This window comes from Temnothorax longispinosus, chromosome 5 (assembly GCF_030848805.1).
Source record: "Temnothorax longispinosus isolate EJ_2023e chromosome 5, Tlon_JGU_v1, whole genome shotgun sequence".
NCBI classification, from domain to species: domain Eukaryota; kingdom Metazoa; phylum Arthropoda; class Insecta; order Hymenoptera; family Formicidae; genus Temnothorax; species Temnothorax longispinosus.
Window position 1 is genome coordinate 8,390,122 of NC_092362.1, and position 16,474 is coordinate 8,406,595.

The following is a 16,474-nucleotide window of genomic DNA, read 5'->3' on the forward strand; positions in this document are numbered from 1 at the left end:
CAGACGGCGACAGCAACAGCGACTTTACCATAGAGCCACTGAGAGATTTTTTTTTATTTGTACAATGTATATATATGTTCAACATTTTACAAATAATTAATTTTATTTCAAATAAATGAAAAAAAAAATTAAAACTATTTTTTAAATGTATTTGGTGCAATCTTAATGTTTGTAATATCTCTTTTATAACATGTTATTTATTTGCTTTTTGTACAATTTATACTTGTCTTGTAAAGAATATGTATGCATATTTACCATTTGTGTTAGCTGACTATTATTCTACTTTAAAATTGACCTACTGAGTTTCTTTAGCACCCACCGTGTCCGTATTATGTATTTTACTTACATCGTCATTATATTACATCTCATCGTTTAGTATTTACTCAGCGACAATCGTTATTGTACGATATATGTTTTATATAATTTGTATGATTGTAAAGTATTTTTATATTAGTACATTATCATTCACTGTCTAATGGCTTTACGTTTATACTGTAATAGGATAAATGAAAAACTAATGAATTTTTAAAAGAACAGGAACATAGAATTATATTTTTTAATTTTACGCAGTTCTTTCTATTACCTGTTACAAGAATATTATGATAACAAATAAGTGTATAAACTGTATAATACGTGTAGTTTTGTAGATACAAGTTTTTTAAAATTGTGCCGTTTTATAAGAATAATCGAGTAGTCGATTTTGAAACGTATAATATTGTTTACGACGTTATAACAAATAATGTAAATAATGTTTCTTATGCATAATCTTATAAATCGTTAATTTATTACTAATTGAAACTAAAAATCCGAGGAAACAGAATTTTACAATGTCGTTTTGACATAGTGTAGAGTAATCGTCAGCTATCACAAATGGCACAGATGCATAATATATTTTTTGCAAGACAAGTATAAATTGTAGAAAAAGTAATAAAATAAATAACATGTTATAAAGGAGATATCACCGCATTAAAAATGCACCACATACATAAAAAAAATAGTTTTAATTTTTTTTTTCAAATAAGATAAAAATTATTTGTAAAATGTATTCAACATAATTATCCATTGTAAAAATTGGAATAAAATATCCATCAATGGCTTTTGACAACCAGTGACTCCTCTGCGTATATTTCACGTCCGGTAGATGCGGCCTGCATATTTACGTACGGCACGCGACCGTTACGAATCCGCGTAAACAAATGAATGCGCGTATCGTGTCGCGAGCGGGCCGGACAGCACGCTGTTAGACGATCTTTCTCTCGTAACAGATCTCGCTTCTCGTGCACGTCGTGACGTGTAGATTGTGTCGTGTGACAGGAAGTCAAAGAAATATATTCTACGATCCTATTGTCATTCGTAAGTATTGTTCATGTCATTTATGAAATATTAATTTTGTATTATATGCAGCAATGATTTATTATATAATATTTGTGTATCTTTTTCGGTAATTATGCAGTATAGGGGAAGCACCTCCGATGACCTTGACCTTGACATATGTTGTCAAGGTCACCCTCCTGAGTGACCTTCAGAAGGTTTTAGCCGTCGCTCGCTATTCGTTAAAAAGTTATTAACAAAAAAAGTTTCGAAAATATAGCAGCTATTTTGAGTATTGGAAGGCATAAATAACTAATATATACGTATGTGTACCCTGCTTTAAAAAAAATCACAACTTCTATAAAGCAGGACATACACACATGTGTGTGTGCCCTGCTTTAAAAAAAATCACAACTTCTATAAAGCAGGACATACACACATGTCCTGCTTTATAGAAGTTGTGATTTTTTTTAAAGCAGGGCACACACACATGTGTGTATGTCCTGCTTTATAGAAGTTGTGATTTTCTTTAAAGCAGGGCACACACACATGTGTGTATGTCCTGCTTTATAGAAGTTGTAATTTTTTTTAAAGCAGGGCACACACATGTGTGTATGTCCTGCTTTATAGAAGTTGTGATTTTCTTTAAAGCAGGGCACACACACGTATATATTAGTTTTTTATGCCTTCCAATACTCAAAATAGTTGCTATATTTTCCAAATTTTTTGTTAATAATTTGTTGTGTTAGTTATTCTATATAATTATCAATAATTTTATAAAGTATTATAATGTATATTTTATTCATTGATTTTTTCAGTTATGGGATACATAATAGACATTGTTTCAAAAAAAGCGTCTATTCGTTCGTTAAAATCAAATGCTCGTTTGAACATGAATTCCGCTAAATAATGGTTGAAGTGATATTCTCTTGTATATATACTTTTCAATATACCAACTATTCTCTACTTTAGATAACTTTTCTTTCAGTATACCAACAATTCACTGTTTTAAATAATTTTCCTTCGTTCATACATGGACCTATTTCTACATAAATATCAGTCATTTATGTCTATTAGTACTCAAAATAATTGCTATATTTTCGAAACTTTTTTTGTTTATAACTTTTTAATGAAAAACGAGCGACGGCTAAAACCTTCTGAAGGTCACTCAGGAGGGTGACCTTGACAACATATGTCAAGGTCAAGGTCATCGGAGGTGCTTCCCCTATACTGCATAATTACCTCTTTTTCTTAGCAACATTAGAAATGAAGGAAGACAATCGGCACAAGCATCTAAGCACCCGCCGACTTTCCCGAAAGAAAGGATGGGCAAGAAGGTATGTTATACACAATCATATATCTGTCTGAGGCGGAAAAATAATAGTAATGTACAAGAGGTATTTAAGAATAAAGACTTTGACTGTGTGATTTTCGACGAGAAACAATTCCATTCAGTACTGTATAATAGTGCATCCCGATAGAGTGGATAACGCAGAAGCGGAATGAGCAGATCACTAATCACGGGAGCGTTTCGACAAATTTTTTGAAAGGGGCGATCACAGAACAATCCTGTGATCTGATTCCGCGTGATCCGCTCTATCGGGATGCATCCAAAAATAACAATAATAACTGAATAAAAAAATTAAGTCTTCTAAAAGTTTATTTAATTTATTATTGTTGTTGTTTTACATTATTAAAAATAGAAAAGGATTGAAATGGTTGAAAACATTTTTGAAAACGTTTATTTCTTATCGGAAAATGTTAACTTTTAAATTACTTTAACTTCGCGAAAAAGAATGTAGAGTAAGTAAAAAAAAAGTATTTTAGAGGCCACAGTCTTTATTTCAAAGTGCCCTTTGTACATTTCTGATATACGTTATAACTTATAAAAAGTCGGACAGCAAAGCCGTAACAGTGTATTAATTTAGTATTAACAAACGTTTCGGTCAGTCATGTTCTGTGTTATACGTCAAAATATGAAAACTGATAACCAATACAAAACTTGTTCGCATTGTTCGCATAGCATATTAATAACAATATATTAAGACTTTTACCTCGTTTCGTCCGTATGGAAAAGTAAAATAATTAAATAGATCGATGTGAAGATGTAAAATTCTACAATAGCCGTAAGACGCAAGCAATAAGACATAGGCAGTAAGAATTATTTAACCACAGTCGATTATTCTTAAACTGAAAAATCTCATTTGTCAGTAGCTGCTTATTTTTTACTACATACTCTTACGGTCATTGTAGACGAGCCTTTTTCTTTGTAGACAGTCATGAAAACTGTCACTCATACATGACGAGAATCGTGCTTTTACAGTTTTTTTACATAACTGTCTTAAAATTTTCATCTTTTGTATTGTTTATCGGTTAAAATATTTTGACGTACTACACTAAAGATGGTGTAATGACTGACCAAAACGTTTGTTAATAATAATTTAATTTAATTTAATACAATTAATGTAACGCAAACACTTTGTTACGGCTTTGCTGTCCAGCTTTTGGTGGACATGCAAAGTCGCGAAGAAAAATGTGCCGAATTTTGAAAACTCGTATATAGTTCCGAAAAGTCAAAATCTTGAAATGAAACGTGACAATGTCCCGAAAGGTTATAATCTTGAAATAGAAGAAATGGGACAATGGGTGCGTTCGAAAATATATTTTTTGGTATTGGGAAAAAAAATAAGATTGGCAGCATTGAAAATTCCCAGTCCCAGTGCTGCGTTTCGTTTCTCCCACTGGGACACTGGGATTGCTTTAGCAGATGAAGAACATATTGCTACTTATGTGAAAGGTAAAAATTGCTACTTAAGGTATAAAAGAGATAAATAAGTAGTTAATAAAGTATATAGTTATTATATGTAAAATGTATAGTTATTATATCGTAATTGAATACATAAAATAGAATAAATTTATTCTAACCTTTTTTTAATATATTCCTCTTTCTCTCTTTTTCATAAATTATTTCTTTTTATATTTAAGCATAATTGTATAATATTTACAGAATACTTCTCTTGTTATTACTGTCAAACAAATATTAAAAAATGAAATCTGTGCAATCCATGAAGAAACACAACCCTCGTAAATTGAAATTAATTGATGCAGAAACCAACATGGAATATGAAATACAAGTTAATGAAAAAGATTTTAATCGCGCTTTTAAAGGTACTATTTCAATTTAACTATTATATGTAACATATAACTATATTTTAATAACATTTTAATATAATTTCTTTTCTTAATTATATAATGTAATTATATTATACACTTTTAAAAATATTAATATACATTATGTTATTTTTATATAGATTTAAGATTTGCTAATGCTCTATTACAAACAGTCAAACTTCCACAAACATCCACATTTTCAAAGAAACATAGTTCGAGCACAATTGAGGAACCCAGTTGTTCGGGAACAAGTGCAAAAAATATAAACCTCATGATATCTGACGATTCAGATATTGAGATTAATGAAACAAATAATGATGTTTTAGACATTGAGAATGACACAAATGTGTCAAATATAGGTATGTTTAAATTTCAATAACAGAAATTTAGCTTGATTTATTAAATATTTACTTTTTTATTTTTAGATTCAAATGATAAGTGGACACATAACGCAACACTTTTGTTAATTTCGTCATATAAAGAAAACTCGCATATGTTGGGTAAAGGACCCCATAAGAAAATGTGGAATATAATTTCTCAACGCATGAAGGAGAAACAACTCAATTTTACTGCGACTCAATGTTATAATAAAATGGATACTTTGAAAAGGCGATACCGTCAAATTACAGACCACAACGCTCAAAGTGGAAATGATAGGAAAGAGTGGATATATTTGGAGGTAGTAAACTTATAATAAAACTAGCTTTAACCATATAGATATATATACAGATTGATACAATTCAAAAAATATAAAAATATCTATCTATATATATATACATATATATACATGATATATACATATATATATATATATATACATAAATAATTTTTCATTTAAATCTGCATATAAGAGAATTTTTTCAATTATGTCGAGTTGAAGTTTATATTTTATTATCTTAACTTTAACATTTTCTCTTTTGGTTGCTTTAAGTACTGATTTAAATACAAATTACAAACATTATAAATATTTTACTTGGCATATAATAGATTTGTTATTTACTTATAAAAATTTTTTTACTTTTAAAGTACCCACCGCTTACCCGCTATATTATTAGCTTTCATATATTTTTTTAATTCTTTAATTTATAAAATCTCGGGAGAGAGAGAGAGAGAGAGAGACGTGTATATGCGCGTAGGTGCGTATGTTGCGTGCGTGGGTGGGGGGGGGGGGGCGTAAAACAAAAAAAGCCGCGACATTTTTATCCCTGAAAAACTTGCAACATTTTGGTACCAATTTCGAGAGAATCGGCCCATAAATGTGGAAGTAGTTCGCGTACATACAGACAGACAGACAGACAACGTGACTTATATATACATATAGATATTCAAAATTATAAAATATACAAATTTTTTAAGTTTAGTTATTAATAATAAGAATTTTGATAATTAAAATATATGTCATAACTTTTTTTCTTAAAATATATGTACATTTTAGCCATTAGACGAGATCTTTTTCGACAAACCTTGGATAAAACCCATATCTGTAGCGGGATCAAACATTCGAGAACCTGAAAGCTTATTCGATGACAGCGACAGTGACCCAACAAACAGTAAGTAGCTAAAAAATGAATATATTATTATCTTTTTACTGTTTTATTTAAGTTAATAACTAACAATATTTTTGTAGAAGAAAAGAAAATGTCATTACATGAAGAAAAAATATCTTATTTGAGGACATCACTGGAAGAAAAACGTTTAAGACGAGAAGAAACGTGAACTTATAGAGCAGAAAAATTAAAAATTTTGAAAGATTTGAAAAACATTTTTCAAACAAAAAAGTGATATAAGCATTTAATGAAGTCTTAACGTAGTGATTAACTTGTAATTTAAAGACAATATTAAGTAACTACTTTGTATCTTAAGTCTTATATGTGTATACAAAGACTGTCTTTATATATATAAATACATTTAAGATTTGAGATACAAAACAGTTATTATGTGTTACAAGAACATAAAACATTGTCTTGAAATTACAAGTTACACATTACACATTCAGCTAAGGATCTTAGGAATGCGGTATGCCTAAGTGTAATGCAAAGTACAAATTAAAACTATAAGTAAATTTCTACAAAACTATACATAAAAGAATATAAAAGTATTGCAAAGAAGTATATTAAAAACTAAATTTTACAAATATACATATATTTATGAGATAGGAATTAAACTTTAAATATTATCTTTTATTTAAACACATTATCTATTCATGTTGTGATATTAATAATTTAATTAATAATTACTAATAGTATTGTGATAGATTACTACTAAATATAACTTAATTAATTATTCTTTTCATTACTTTTTATTATAAAAATGTATTTATTTAACAATAAGTTAAACGATGTAGTTCTTATCTCTTATAAGTCAACACGTTCCTATTTATTATAAGTCAAAATATAATTTATTTTTTATTTACAAGATGTGTTGATCCTTTAGAATACTATTGCTTATTAAACGTTCAAATTTTTTATTTGTTATTATTTTCGTAAATACAATAAAAAGTAATAAATATTAAGATGTCCATTTATATATTTTATTTCTTCATACAGTTTAGGGCCTGGAATTGCTGATTGAGCGGTAAGTCACTAAAACTAATAGTTTTATCGTATTGAAACTTTAAACGCGATTATCTCGAAACCGCATTTTCAAAAACTGCTGCCACTATAGCTCAAAAAGTTGTTGATCGATCGGGCTGAAATTTGGGGAGGTTTTAGTCTATAACATTATCGAAAGGATATACCTACAGTTGTAAGGATATCGTGTAAATAAATTACTTTTTTGAGGTAAAAAGTGTCGAAAAAAATAGTCGAAAATTTGAATTTTTGATTAAAATGCCTACCAAATTTTTAATTTTGCACTTTTTTATAATCTTATAGGTATATCCTTCGCCTAAACTTATAAGTAATCGAAAAATTTTTTGGTTTTTTGTTTCAGACCGCTACAAAAAACATGACGATGGCAGCCTTTTTCCACCTCGCGCAAATTGTGAAGCCTGTAACGCCGCCATTTTCTTTTGTGAAAAAAAAAAAAAATTTTTTTTAGTGCTTGACACCTATAATTAAAGTATGCCAAAAGTTGAAATTGATGCGATTATTTTATCACCTCTAAAAAAATTGTTCAAAAATCGCTTATTTTCGTGCTTCTACTTAGTTTTCTCCCCTTAAAGACTGCTATAAAAACTAATATACTTTATTACAAATATTTATATATATGTATACAAACATACACACACACACACACACACACACACACACACACACACACACACACACACACACACACACACACACCCCACACTACATGTATATACAAAAGTTGACTAATTTCTCTCTTCCAAATTATTATTTGTAATTATTTCCATTAATCGATTTCTTTTTATATTTCCTTCTTGTTTTAGTTCATTTGTGATAGCCATTGGTTCCATTTCGTTTAGTATGTCATTCACAACAATAGGAATTTCGATAGCATCATTTTTCAATAAACAAATGTTGTGTAATATACAACAACTTAGTATATAATATGGAACTAAATCTGTCCTTGTCATTGGCAACTTATCCAATAAATAACGCCATCGTCCTTTCAGTAATCCGATTGCTCTTTCTATGATTACTCGGGCAGATGACAAACACTTATTAAATTCCTTCTGTCTTCTGGTTAAATGGCCATTATCATAGAAAGGTACCATGACATTTTTTTGTATGGTATACGCTGCATCACCCAATAAGTGACTATCCTCAGGAAAAAATTCTGGAGTACAACATTGTTGTACTCCAGAATAAAGAAATACTCGCATGTCATGTACACAACCTGGCATTCCAGCAAAGACATGAATGAAAAACAAATCATCTTTACAAATTACCTAGAAGAAAAATATTTTTATTAATAAACATTTCGCTGCTTCTAGATGTTGTTTATTTAATTTACATTTACATAGTTTGTAATATTTATTATATCTTAAATTAGGATATCTATAATAAACAAGAAAAATATACTTTTGCCTACTTGTAACTGTATGGAGAATATGCCTTTTCTGTTTATATAGCTATTAGCATCTCTTTTTGGTCGAGCAATGTTTATATGTGTCCCATCAATGACACCTAAAATTTTTGGAAATCCATACAATCTTTGCATATTTGTCCATATTGTTTGAGCTTCTCCATAAGTAGGCCATCTGATAAAAACATTTCGAAGACTATATAATGCTCGAACAACTCTTTTGACGCTAACCCATGCAGTTGATCTGGCAACACCAAATCTTTCGCATATGGAGCGATAAGAATCTGGTGTTGCCAAAACATAAATAGCTATTAGTAGCTGTTTTGTTGCATTAATTTGCTCTCTTCCATGGAATGGAGGTAATTCTAATTTGGGTCCAATTAAATGCAACACAAAATAAAAAGTATTACGTTCCATCCTGTAACAAATAATATCACATATTATATATATTAAATTAATAAAAACGTATATTTTATATTAATATATAATGATATTAAATAAAGTGACAATTTACCTAAAATGTGACTTAAACTCAATATTTGTATATCTTGTAACAATATTTTCCAAATAATCTGTTATTTTTGGTACTATTCTTCTTTCACCTCTATTATTATCTCTATTATCGAATAAAATATTTTGTAATTCTTCATTATTATCATCACTGTCTGAAGAAGAGGAACTACTTGAAGATTCAAACATATTTTCGAGTAAAATATACTCTTCCATGATATCTAATTGCAACAAGTAGGTTAAAATTTCAGCAGTCGAGCAGTCCCAGTGGGAGAAACGAAACGCAGCACTGGGACTGGGAATTTTCAATGCTGCCAATCTTATTTTTTTTCCCAATACCAAAAAATATATTTTCGAACGCACCCAATGTGTCGGAAAAAATTATAAACTAAATTGAATATATCAAGATAGCACCGTATCTCGAAATTTAAAAGAGAAAGAGTAGACAAAGTATTTCAGAATTGTCTCGACAATTTTGTCAGATATTTTTTAATGTATAATTCTTATACAATAAAAAAAAATAGAAAAAGATGTGTGTGTGTGTGTGTGTGTGTGTGTGTGTGTGTGTGTGTATACATAGCGTAACATATATGATATCTTAGATTGATATATATATATTCATATAGATAACAATGTAAGATATATGTTACGCTGCACACACACACACACATTCCTTTTTCTTTTTCTTTTTATTGTAAGAACTGTAATGTATCGAAATGATATATAGCAACTGACTCGTAAAGTTTCAAAATTTGTGAAAAAAGTGTCGAAACAATTCTGAAATACTTTGTCTACTCTCTTTCTGTCTCTTTTGAATTTTGAGATGTCCACTTTGATCTATAATTTTACCGGATACATTGTCTCATTGCTCATATTTCAAGATTATGACTTTTCGAGACGTTGTCTCATTTCAAAGATTTTGAGATTATGACTTTTCGGGACATTGTCACGTATCTAAGATTTCGAGATTACGACCTTTCGGGACATTGTCGTAGTTTTCAATTTTCGTGATTTTGATTCTTTAATTACAATAGGGAGAACAATTCTTTGACTATTTTTTAATATCGGACAATATTAAAAATTAACAAAATAAAGCTTTATATGTAAATAAAAAAAACATGTTTAATTTTTTAAACGTTAGTAGTAAGAAAGTAGTTAGTAAATTGTAAAAATAATCTCAAAGGCTTCATCATGAGCTGGTTAATTGTAATAAGTACCAGATGCGTTCATCGTGAACTGGTTACTTAAATTTTCAGCGGCGTTCATCGTCAGCTGGCTACTACAATTTTCAGAGGCGTTAATCGTGATCTGTTTAATTGTAATAAGTAGACCGGATGCGTTCATCGTGAGCTGGTTACTTTCAGAGGCGTTTATCGTGAACTGTCTAATTGTAATAAGTACCAGATGCGTTTATCGTGAGCTGGTTACTTAAATTGTCAGAGGCGTTTATCGTGAACTGGCTATTACAATTTTCAGAGGCGTTTATCGTGAGCTGTTTAATTGTAATAAGTACCAGATGCGTTCATCGTGAGCTGGCTATTACAATTTTCAGAGGCGTTTATCGTGAGCTGTTTAATTGTAATAAGTGCCAGATGCGTTCATCGTGAGCTGGTTACTTTAATTTCCGGAGACGTTTTGGCTGTACTTAACTTTAGATATATTAATTGTTGTAGACATAATATTTCAACGTTTATGATAAGTTTGTAATAATGAAATAAATAAGCAAAGAATTGTTCTCGTATAAAATAATGTCGAGGTAATGTTTAAAAAATGCATTTCGATATTATATGTTTATTTATTTTTGCAGGCGGCAGGTGGCAAAGATGAAGCAATTGAAGCTGGAGAGAGATGCAGAGCTTACCAACGTAACTGAAAACGAGTCCATGGAATATGTCAAATCAGTGGAAACACTGTGCGACAAGATGGATTCGAATATCAGTACCGAGGTAATGCAGTGCAAGGCTATGGAGCAAAATATACAAGGTATGTTTGTAGAAAAAGTTCCACATAGCGAGGATAATCTCGAAAATCTCGTTATTGATAATGAAGGCCTTATAGATGCAAATCGTATCCAAGAAAATCTGCCTGAAGGCCGTCGCATTGTCGACATATCTTTTATGTGGAACGAGATCCATAGAATTTTTGACAACCATGCGCGAGGAATCGAGTGCCAATTTAAAGATTGGAAACTTGTAAATTCTCGTCGTTGTGGGTTGCTGACGCAGTTGTTCTTCAAATGCCAAATGTGCAATTATGAAGACAACATATGGTCAGAACCCACAGAATCCGCAGAAAATGTAGATATTAATAATAGTGCAGTAGCCGCAACTATAACAGTAGGGAGTGGTTATGCCCAACTGGAAGAGTTCTGTGCGGGTATAAATGTTCCTTGTATGTCTGAAAAGACGTACATAAAAAGTCGAGAAAATGGTCTCGATTATTTTGAAAAAACAGCCATGGAAAGTATGATAATGGCAGGCGAGCTTGAAAAGCAACTCGCCCTCGAGAAGAATGAAACTATAAATGGCATTCCATATATAACAGTTGTAGCGGATGGTAGTTGGATGAAAAGGTCGTACGGCCACGCTTACGATTCACTTTCCGGTGTTGGTGCCATACTTGGTCATCGCACGAAGAAAGTCCTTTTTGTTGGTATCCGTAACAAATTTTGCACGGTGTGTGACATGGCGGAGCGAAAAGGTCTCGAGCCAAATAGGCACAAGTGCTACAAAAATTTTGACCGCAGGGCCAGCTCCACAAGTATGGAAAGCGACGCCATTGTAGAAGGCTTTAAATGTAGCCTTGAAATGCATGGATTAATATATAAAACGGTTATTGCCGATGGCGATAGCAGCGTATATCAGTCCATTAAGAATAACGCACCCTATTCCGAACAAATGGTAACTGTTAAAAAAATAGAATGCACGAATCATTTGCTTCGCAATTTATGCAAGAAGCTAAGAGCCGTGGCAGAGACAGTTCAGCCAAAACAACGTAGAAAGCGTGGCTTTGTACAGCTACGAAATATTGTAAGAAGCGGTATTCCAAAAATACGGCAAGAAGTGCTGGATGCAGCCAAATCACGAAGAGAAGAAAAACAACCTTGCCATAAGCAAGGTGTGGAATTGCAGAAAGATATCTTGAACATTCCTAGTCACGTTTTTGGTGAGCATAAAAGATGTAAGGAACGTGGTCGTACATGCGAAGAAAACCGTAAGGGAACAAAAAATTGGGTGCCATATTTAAAAGTGCACGGTTTATATCAGAAAATTGAGAGTGCTATCATGTACTTGAGCGCTTATTCCGAAAGTTTGTTGTTAGAGTTAACAAACAATCCTGCAGAGTTGTTTAATTTTATAATTTGCAAAGAAATAGGTGGAAAGCGCATTAATTGGGGCCTACGAGGTTCTTATAATACGAGAGTTGCGGGAGCTGTTGTGCAGTATAATACAAAACAAGTTCTTACGCAAGTGCACCAAAACGTGTGTGGAAATGTTCCTCCGATTGTCGAGAGTTTAGAAAAACGACGACAAAAAAAAGTGTCCATGACTCAAAATTATCGACAAATTCATGGCAAGCCCAAAAAATTTAAACAAGGGTCTGGAACAGATCGTTATTATGGCCCGCAATCACAAAAGCCAGACCTTCCGGCTGACGTATACCAACAACTTGAGCAAAATCATAAGCAAAAGTTGTTGGACAACGCAGAAAACAGGGACAAAATTGAACAAGAGACAAGAGGCCAAAACGAATGTGAACTGTGGCAATTATTGAGACATGAAATGTTAACGGCATCCAACTTTGGAGCTGTCTGTCGCATGAAACCAGCAACGTCTTGCGCAGCGATTATAAAAAGCATTTTGTATTCTTCGTTCATCGACAATGCAGCCACGAAATATGGTCGCGAGAACGAAAAAGTTGCCAGAAACGAGTTGGCTGTAAAACTAAACAAAAAGATCACACCATGCGGATTGTTCATTGATTATGAGAATCCGTTCTTGGGTGCTTCTCCGGATGGACTTATTGATGAAGACGGTTTAGTAGAGATAAAATGTCCCTTGTCAGCTGAAAAGTTAACAGCTGATGTGGCTGTCAAAACAGTGTCTCAATTGAAGGCCATATTCGATAAAAAGAATGCAAATAAAATGAATCGAAATCATCGATTCTTTTATCAAATTCAAGGCCAGTTAAACATAACGCAGCGAGATTATTGCATTTTCGCCATATGGACACCGGAAAGTATAAAAACATGGGAAGTGAAAAGAGACGATGTTTTTTGGAAAAATCAAATGCTGCCTTTCCTAACACGTTTCTATTATGAATGCATGCTTCCAGAAATTTTAATTTTAATTCATTTTTATTATGTCTAAACATAATAAAAATGGGATGAATTAAAATTATGTGTACACATAATAAAAATTGGATGAATTAAAATTATGTCTGACATAAAAATAATTTCGCATTTTTATTATGTGTACACATAATTTTAATTCATTTTTATTATGTCTAGACATAATAAAAATTGGCTGAATTAAAATTATGTGTACAGTCGTTCACGGAAAGGTTGCAACACTTTTTTTTTGATGATTTTTGGAACGCGCAGAAATTTTGAGATCGCGATCCACCATCTCTGTATACACGTAGTGAACGGTTATGATAGCTGTCAAAGTGAACTATACAAGGTGGAGGTTCACGAAATGTATCTTGTGCGGCGCGGAAAATCTTAAGATATCAACTGGATACTGTAATATCGGGTTTAGTATAAAAGAATAAGCTAAATAGACAATTTTATTTTATAAATTAATTTTTATTTTCAAGACGTGTGTAACATTAAAAATTAATGTAATATAACCTATTAATATAATTATTTATAATAATTATATTAATATGTTGTGTTATATGTTATATTAATTTTAATTACATACTTAATTACGTAATTAATAACATTAAAATTAATTAATAACATATTAATTTTAATACATAATATTAATACATAATTAATATAACAGTAAAGTTAACCGGTGTCTGGTAGTTCGGCAAGCAGAGGACATCAGTCGATCAAAGAAGCTGCCGTGGAAGACGTGGATGCTGAGACCGCGAATCCACATCACCGCTTCAAAGCCAATTCTTCTCGTCAAATAACGATAAAGTAATCTTTCTAAAAAATTACAATTATAAAAATTAATTGCAAATTCAGTTTTAGTATAAAATAATCATTGTATTATAATTATATTAAGTTGAGAAGATAGATTTACTTACATAAAATTGCCAGATCGCTGATTACTATTGACTGTTCAGTAAGAACAGATCAATCGCAATCTGTTGTCCGCTGCAATCCAGAGCGAATCTCTTGTAGAAATTCGTTGTAAGATTAAGATGCGCACGTCTTTGTTCACTCTAGTACTGGGATCTTCTCTCGGCTGCAGGGCCTCTGGACCGACATTAGGCAGGCATGTTTGGAAAACGGCGATACGTCCTCGGGTGCTGGAGAGGAGTTTGTGAGCAGCTTGAAAACCGGCACCAACCCGTGCGTTGTTATTATCAAAAATGCCACAGAACTTGATGGGCAGCTAGGCGAGAAGGTCACGGAATCGGCAGGCCCAAAGATATTTCGGATGACTTTTGCCTTGTGCCATGTTCATTCAAGATTTTCATTCCTTCATTCGTTCATTCATTAACGAGAGTTGTTCACGTTACAATCATTCAATGTCAAACATATTATTCATTTATTCATACATCATCTTGGTGAAAAAACTTTTCATACTTTCTCAGAAATTTTACAAGAATTGGGACTTGTAAAAAATTCTAAAAAAGTATATGATATTTCTCAGATACTTTCAGAAATAATTGAAGATTTTTAGAATATTTCAATATCCGTATATATGAAAATTTCTGACAAATTGCACAGATTTTCTTATATTTATTCAGATTTCTGCAAGGATATATTAGCGAAAAATATTTTATTCTTATTTTGTCTGAGTTGTTTAATTCGTATAAAAAAATCTGAAAATTTCTGAGTATTCTAAAAAAAATCTAAAAATTTTTATAGAAAGTCTGATTATAATGTGAAAAATTCTGATATTTTTTTACCAGGGCATCCATGGAAGGTCACATAGTATTAATACCGTGTGACACTTCCATATGATTCTCTATTACTACATTTAATCTTTGGGGCATAGATGCATCTTTTTGGAATAACTTGTGCCTTGCGCGGAAATCTTCCCATACGATGAGAACATGTTGCGCCAATGCCTCGCGTCTATGTGGAAATTGAGGTTTCCATATTTTCTGAGTAGGTTGTTCCTCTCGTTTTCCATAATGTTACACGCCCAGATTCATCCATCGAAAATACGTTCTCATTCGAGAAAACGGTATTTGTCCATTCATGCTTCTGTGCCAAATGCTGCAAGGCAAAAGCCGTTGTTCTTTGTGGCGTTCGGTTAATTGTTTATATTGAGCCGATTTATATCGATTGTGTCTCTGTTCTCGCCATCTACGCCGCACGGTTTGCGCTATCGCATATTAGGAGCCTGCAGCGCAGATAGTGGGAACAGAGATACGATTGATATAAACGCACAAGATACATTTCGTGAACCTCCACCTTGTATAGTTCACTTTGACAGCTATCATACCGTTCACTACGTGTATACAGAGATGGTGGATCGCGATCTCAAAATTTCTGCGCGTTCCAAAAATCATAAAAAAAAAAGTGTTGCAACCTTTCCGTGAACGACTGTACACATAATTTTAATTCATTTTTATTATGTCTAGACATAATAAAAATGGGATGAATTAAAATTATGTGTACACATAATAAAAATTGGATGAATTAAAATTATGTCTGACAAAAATAATTTCGCATTTTTATTATGTGTACACATAATTTTAATTCATTTTTATTATGTCTATAGACATAATAAAAATTGGCGAATTAAAATTATGTGTACACATAATTTTAATTCATTTTTATTATGTCTAGACATAATAAAAATGGGATGAATTAAAATTATGTGTACACATAATAAAAATTGTATGAATTAAAATTATGTCATAACATAATTTTAATTCTCAATTTTAATTATGTCTAGACATAATAAAAATTAGATGAATTAAAATTATGTCTAGACATAATAAAAATTTATTTTTATTTTTGTGTACAGATAATTTTAATTCATCCAATTTTTATTATGTCTAGACATAATAAAAATTGAATAAATTAAAATTATGTGTACACATAATTTTAATTTATTTTTATTATGTCTAGACATAATAAAAATTGGCTGAATTAAAATTATGTGCACACATAATTTTAAATCATTTTTATTATGTCTAGACATAATAAAAATGAATTAAAATTATGTCTAGACATAATTTTAATTCATCCAATTTTTATTATGTCTAGACATAATTTTAATTCGTCAATTTTTATTATGTCTAGACATAATTTTAATTCATTATTGAGAATCGCAATTTTTCTGAAGACTATTTT

At 31.3% G+C, this 16,474-nt stretch overlaps 2 protein-coding genes across 5 annotated transcripts; one reads left to right on the forward strand and one right to left on the reverse strand.

The window, feature by feature from the left end:
* The first annotated feature begins 1,218 nt into the window (after positions 1-1,218).
* On the forward strand, positions 1,219-6,586 carry LOC139813383 (uncharacterized). 4 transcript variants are annotated; one of them, XM_071778883.1, is made up of 8 exons: positions 1,219-1,353; positions 2,567-2,648; positions 3,923-4,108; positions 4,319-4,479; positions 4,623-4,841; positions 4,908-5,161; positions 5,918-6,032; positions 6,110-6,585. In XM_071778883.1, the coding sequence occupies exons 4-8, from the start codon at positions 4,359-4,361 to the stop codon at positions 6,196-6,198; spliced, it is 798 nt and encodes a 265-aa protein (XP_071634984.1). In that variant the 5' UTR covers positions 1,219-1,353; positions 2,567-2,648; positions 3,923-4,108; positions 4,319-4,358; the 3' UTR covers positions 6,199-6,585. The 4 variants fall into 4 exon arrangements, with proteins under 4 accessions (XP_071634984.1, XP_071634985.1, XP_071634986.1 ...); XM_071778884.1 differs by lacking the exon at positions 3,923-4,108 and having other exon boundaries at positions 6,110-6,586; XM_071778885.1 differs by lacking the exon at positions 1,219-1,353 and having other exon boundaries at positions 1,436-2,648; positions 3,875-4,108; positions 5,918-6,036; positions 6,113-6,585.
* A 158-nt stretch (positions 6,587-6,744) lies between these two features.
* Positions 6,745-8,332, reverse strand: LOC139813384 (uncharacterized; the record flags this gene model as incomplete). The annotated part of the gene is made up of 1 exon (XM_071778886.1): positions 6,745-8,332. A coding segment is annotated over one exon (534 nt), but the record flags the coding sequence as incomplete, so codon positions are not given.
* Positions 8,333-16,474: the final 8,142 nt, after the last annotated feature.

What these genes read in the sequence shown, in the direction of transcription:
- LOC139813383 (XM_071778884.1), top strand. Translation starts at nt 4,359, where the DNA reads ATGAAATCTGTGCAATCCATGAAGAAACACAACCCTCGTAAATTGAAA. An exon ending in AAGAGTGGATATATTTGGAG is followed by an intron (nt 5,162 to 5,917) that starts GTAGTAAACTTA and finishes TGTACATTTTAG; the next exon opens with CCATTAGACGAGATCTTTTT. An exon ending in CGACAGTGACCCAACAAACA is followed by an intron (nt 6,033 to 6,109) that starts GTAAGTAGCTAA and finishes ATATTTTTGTAG; the next exon opens with AAGAAAAGAAAATGTCATTA.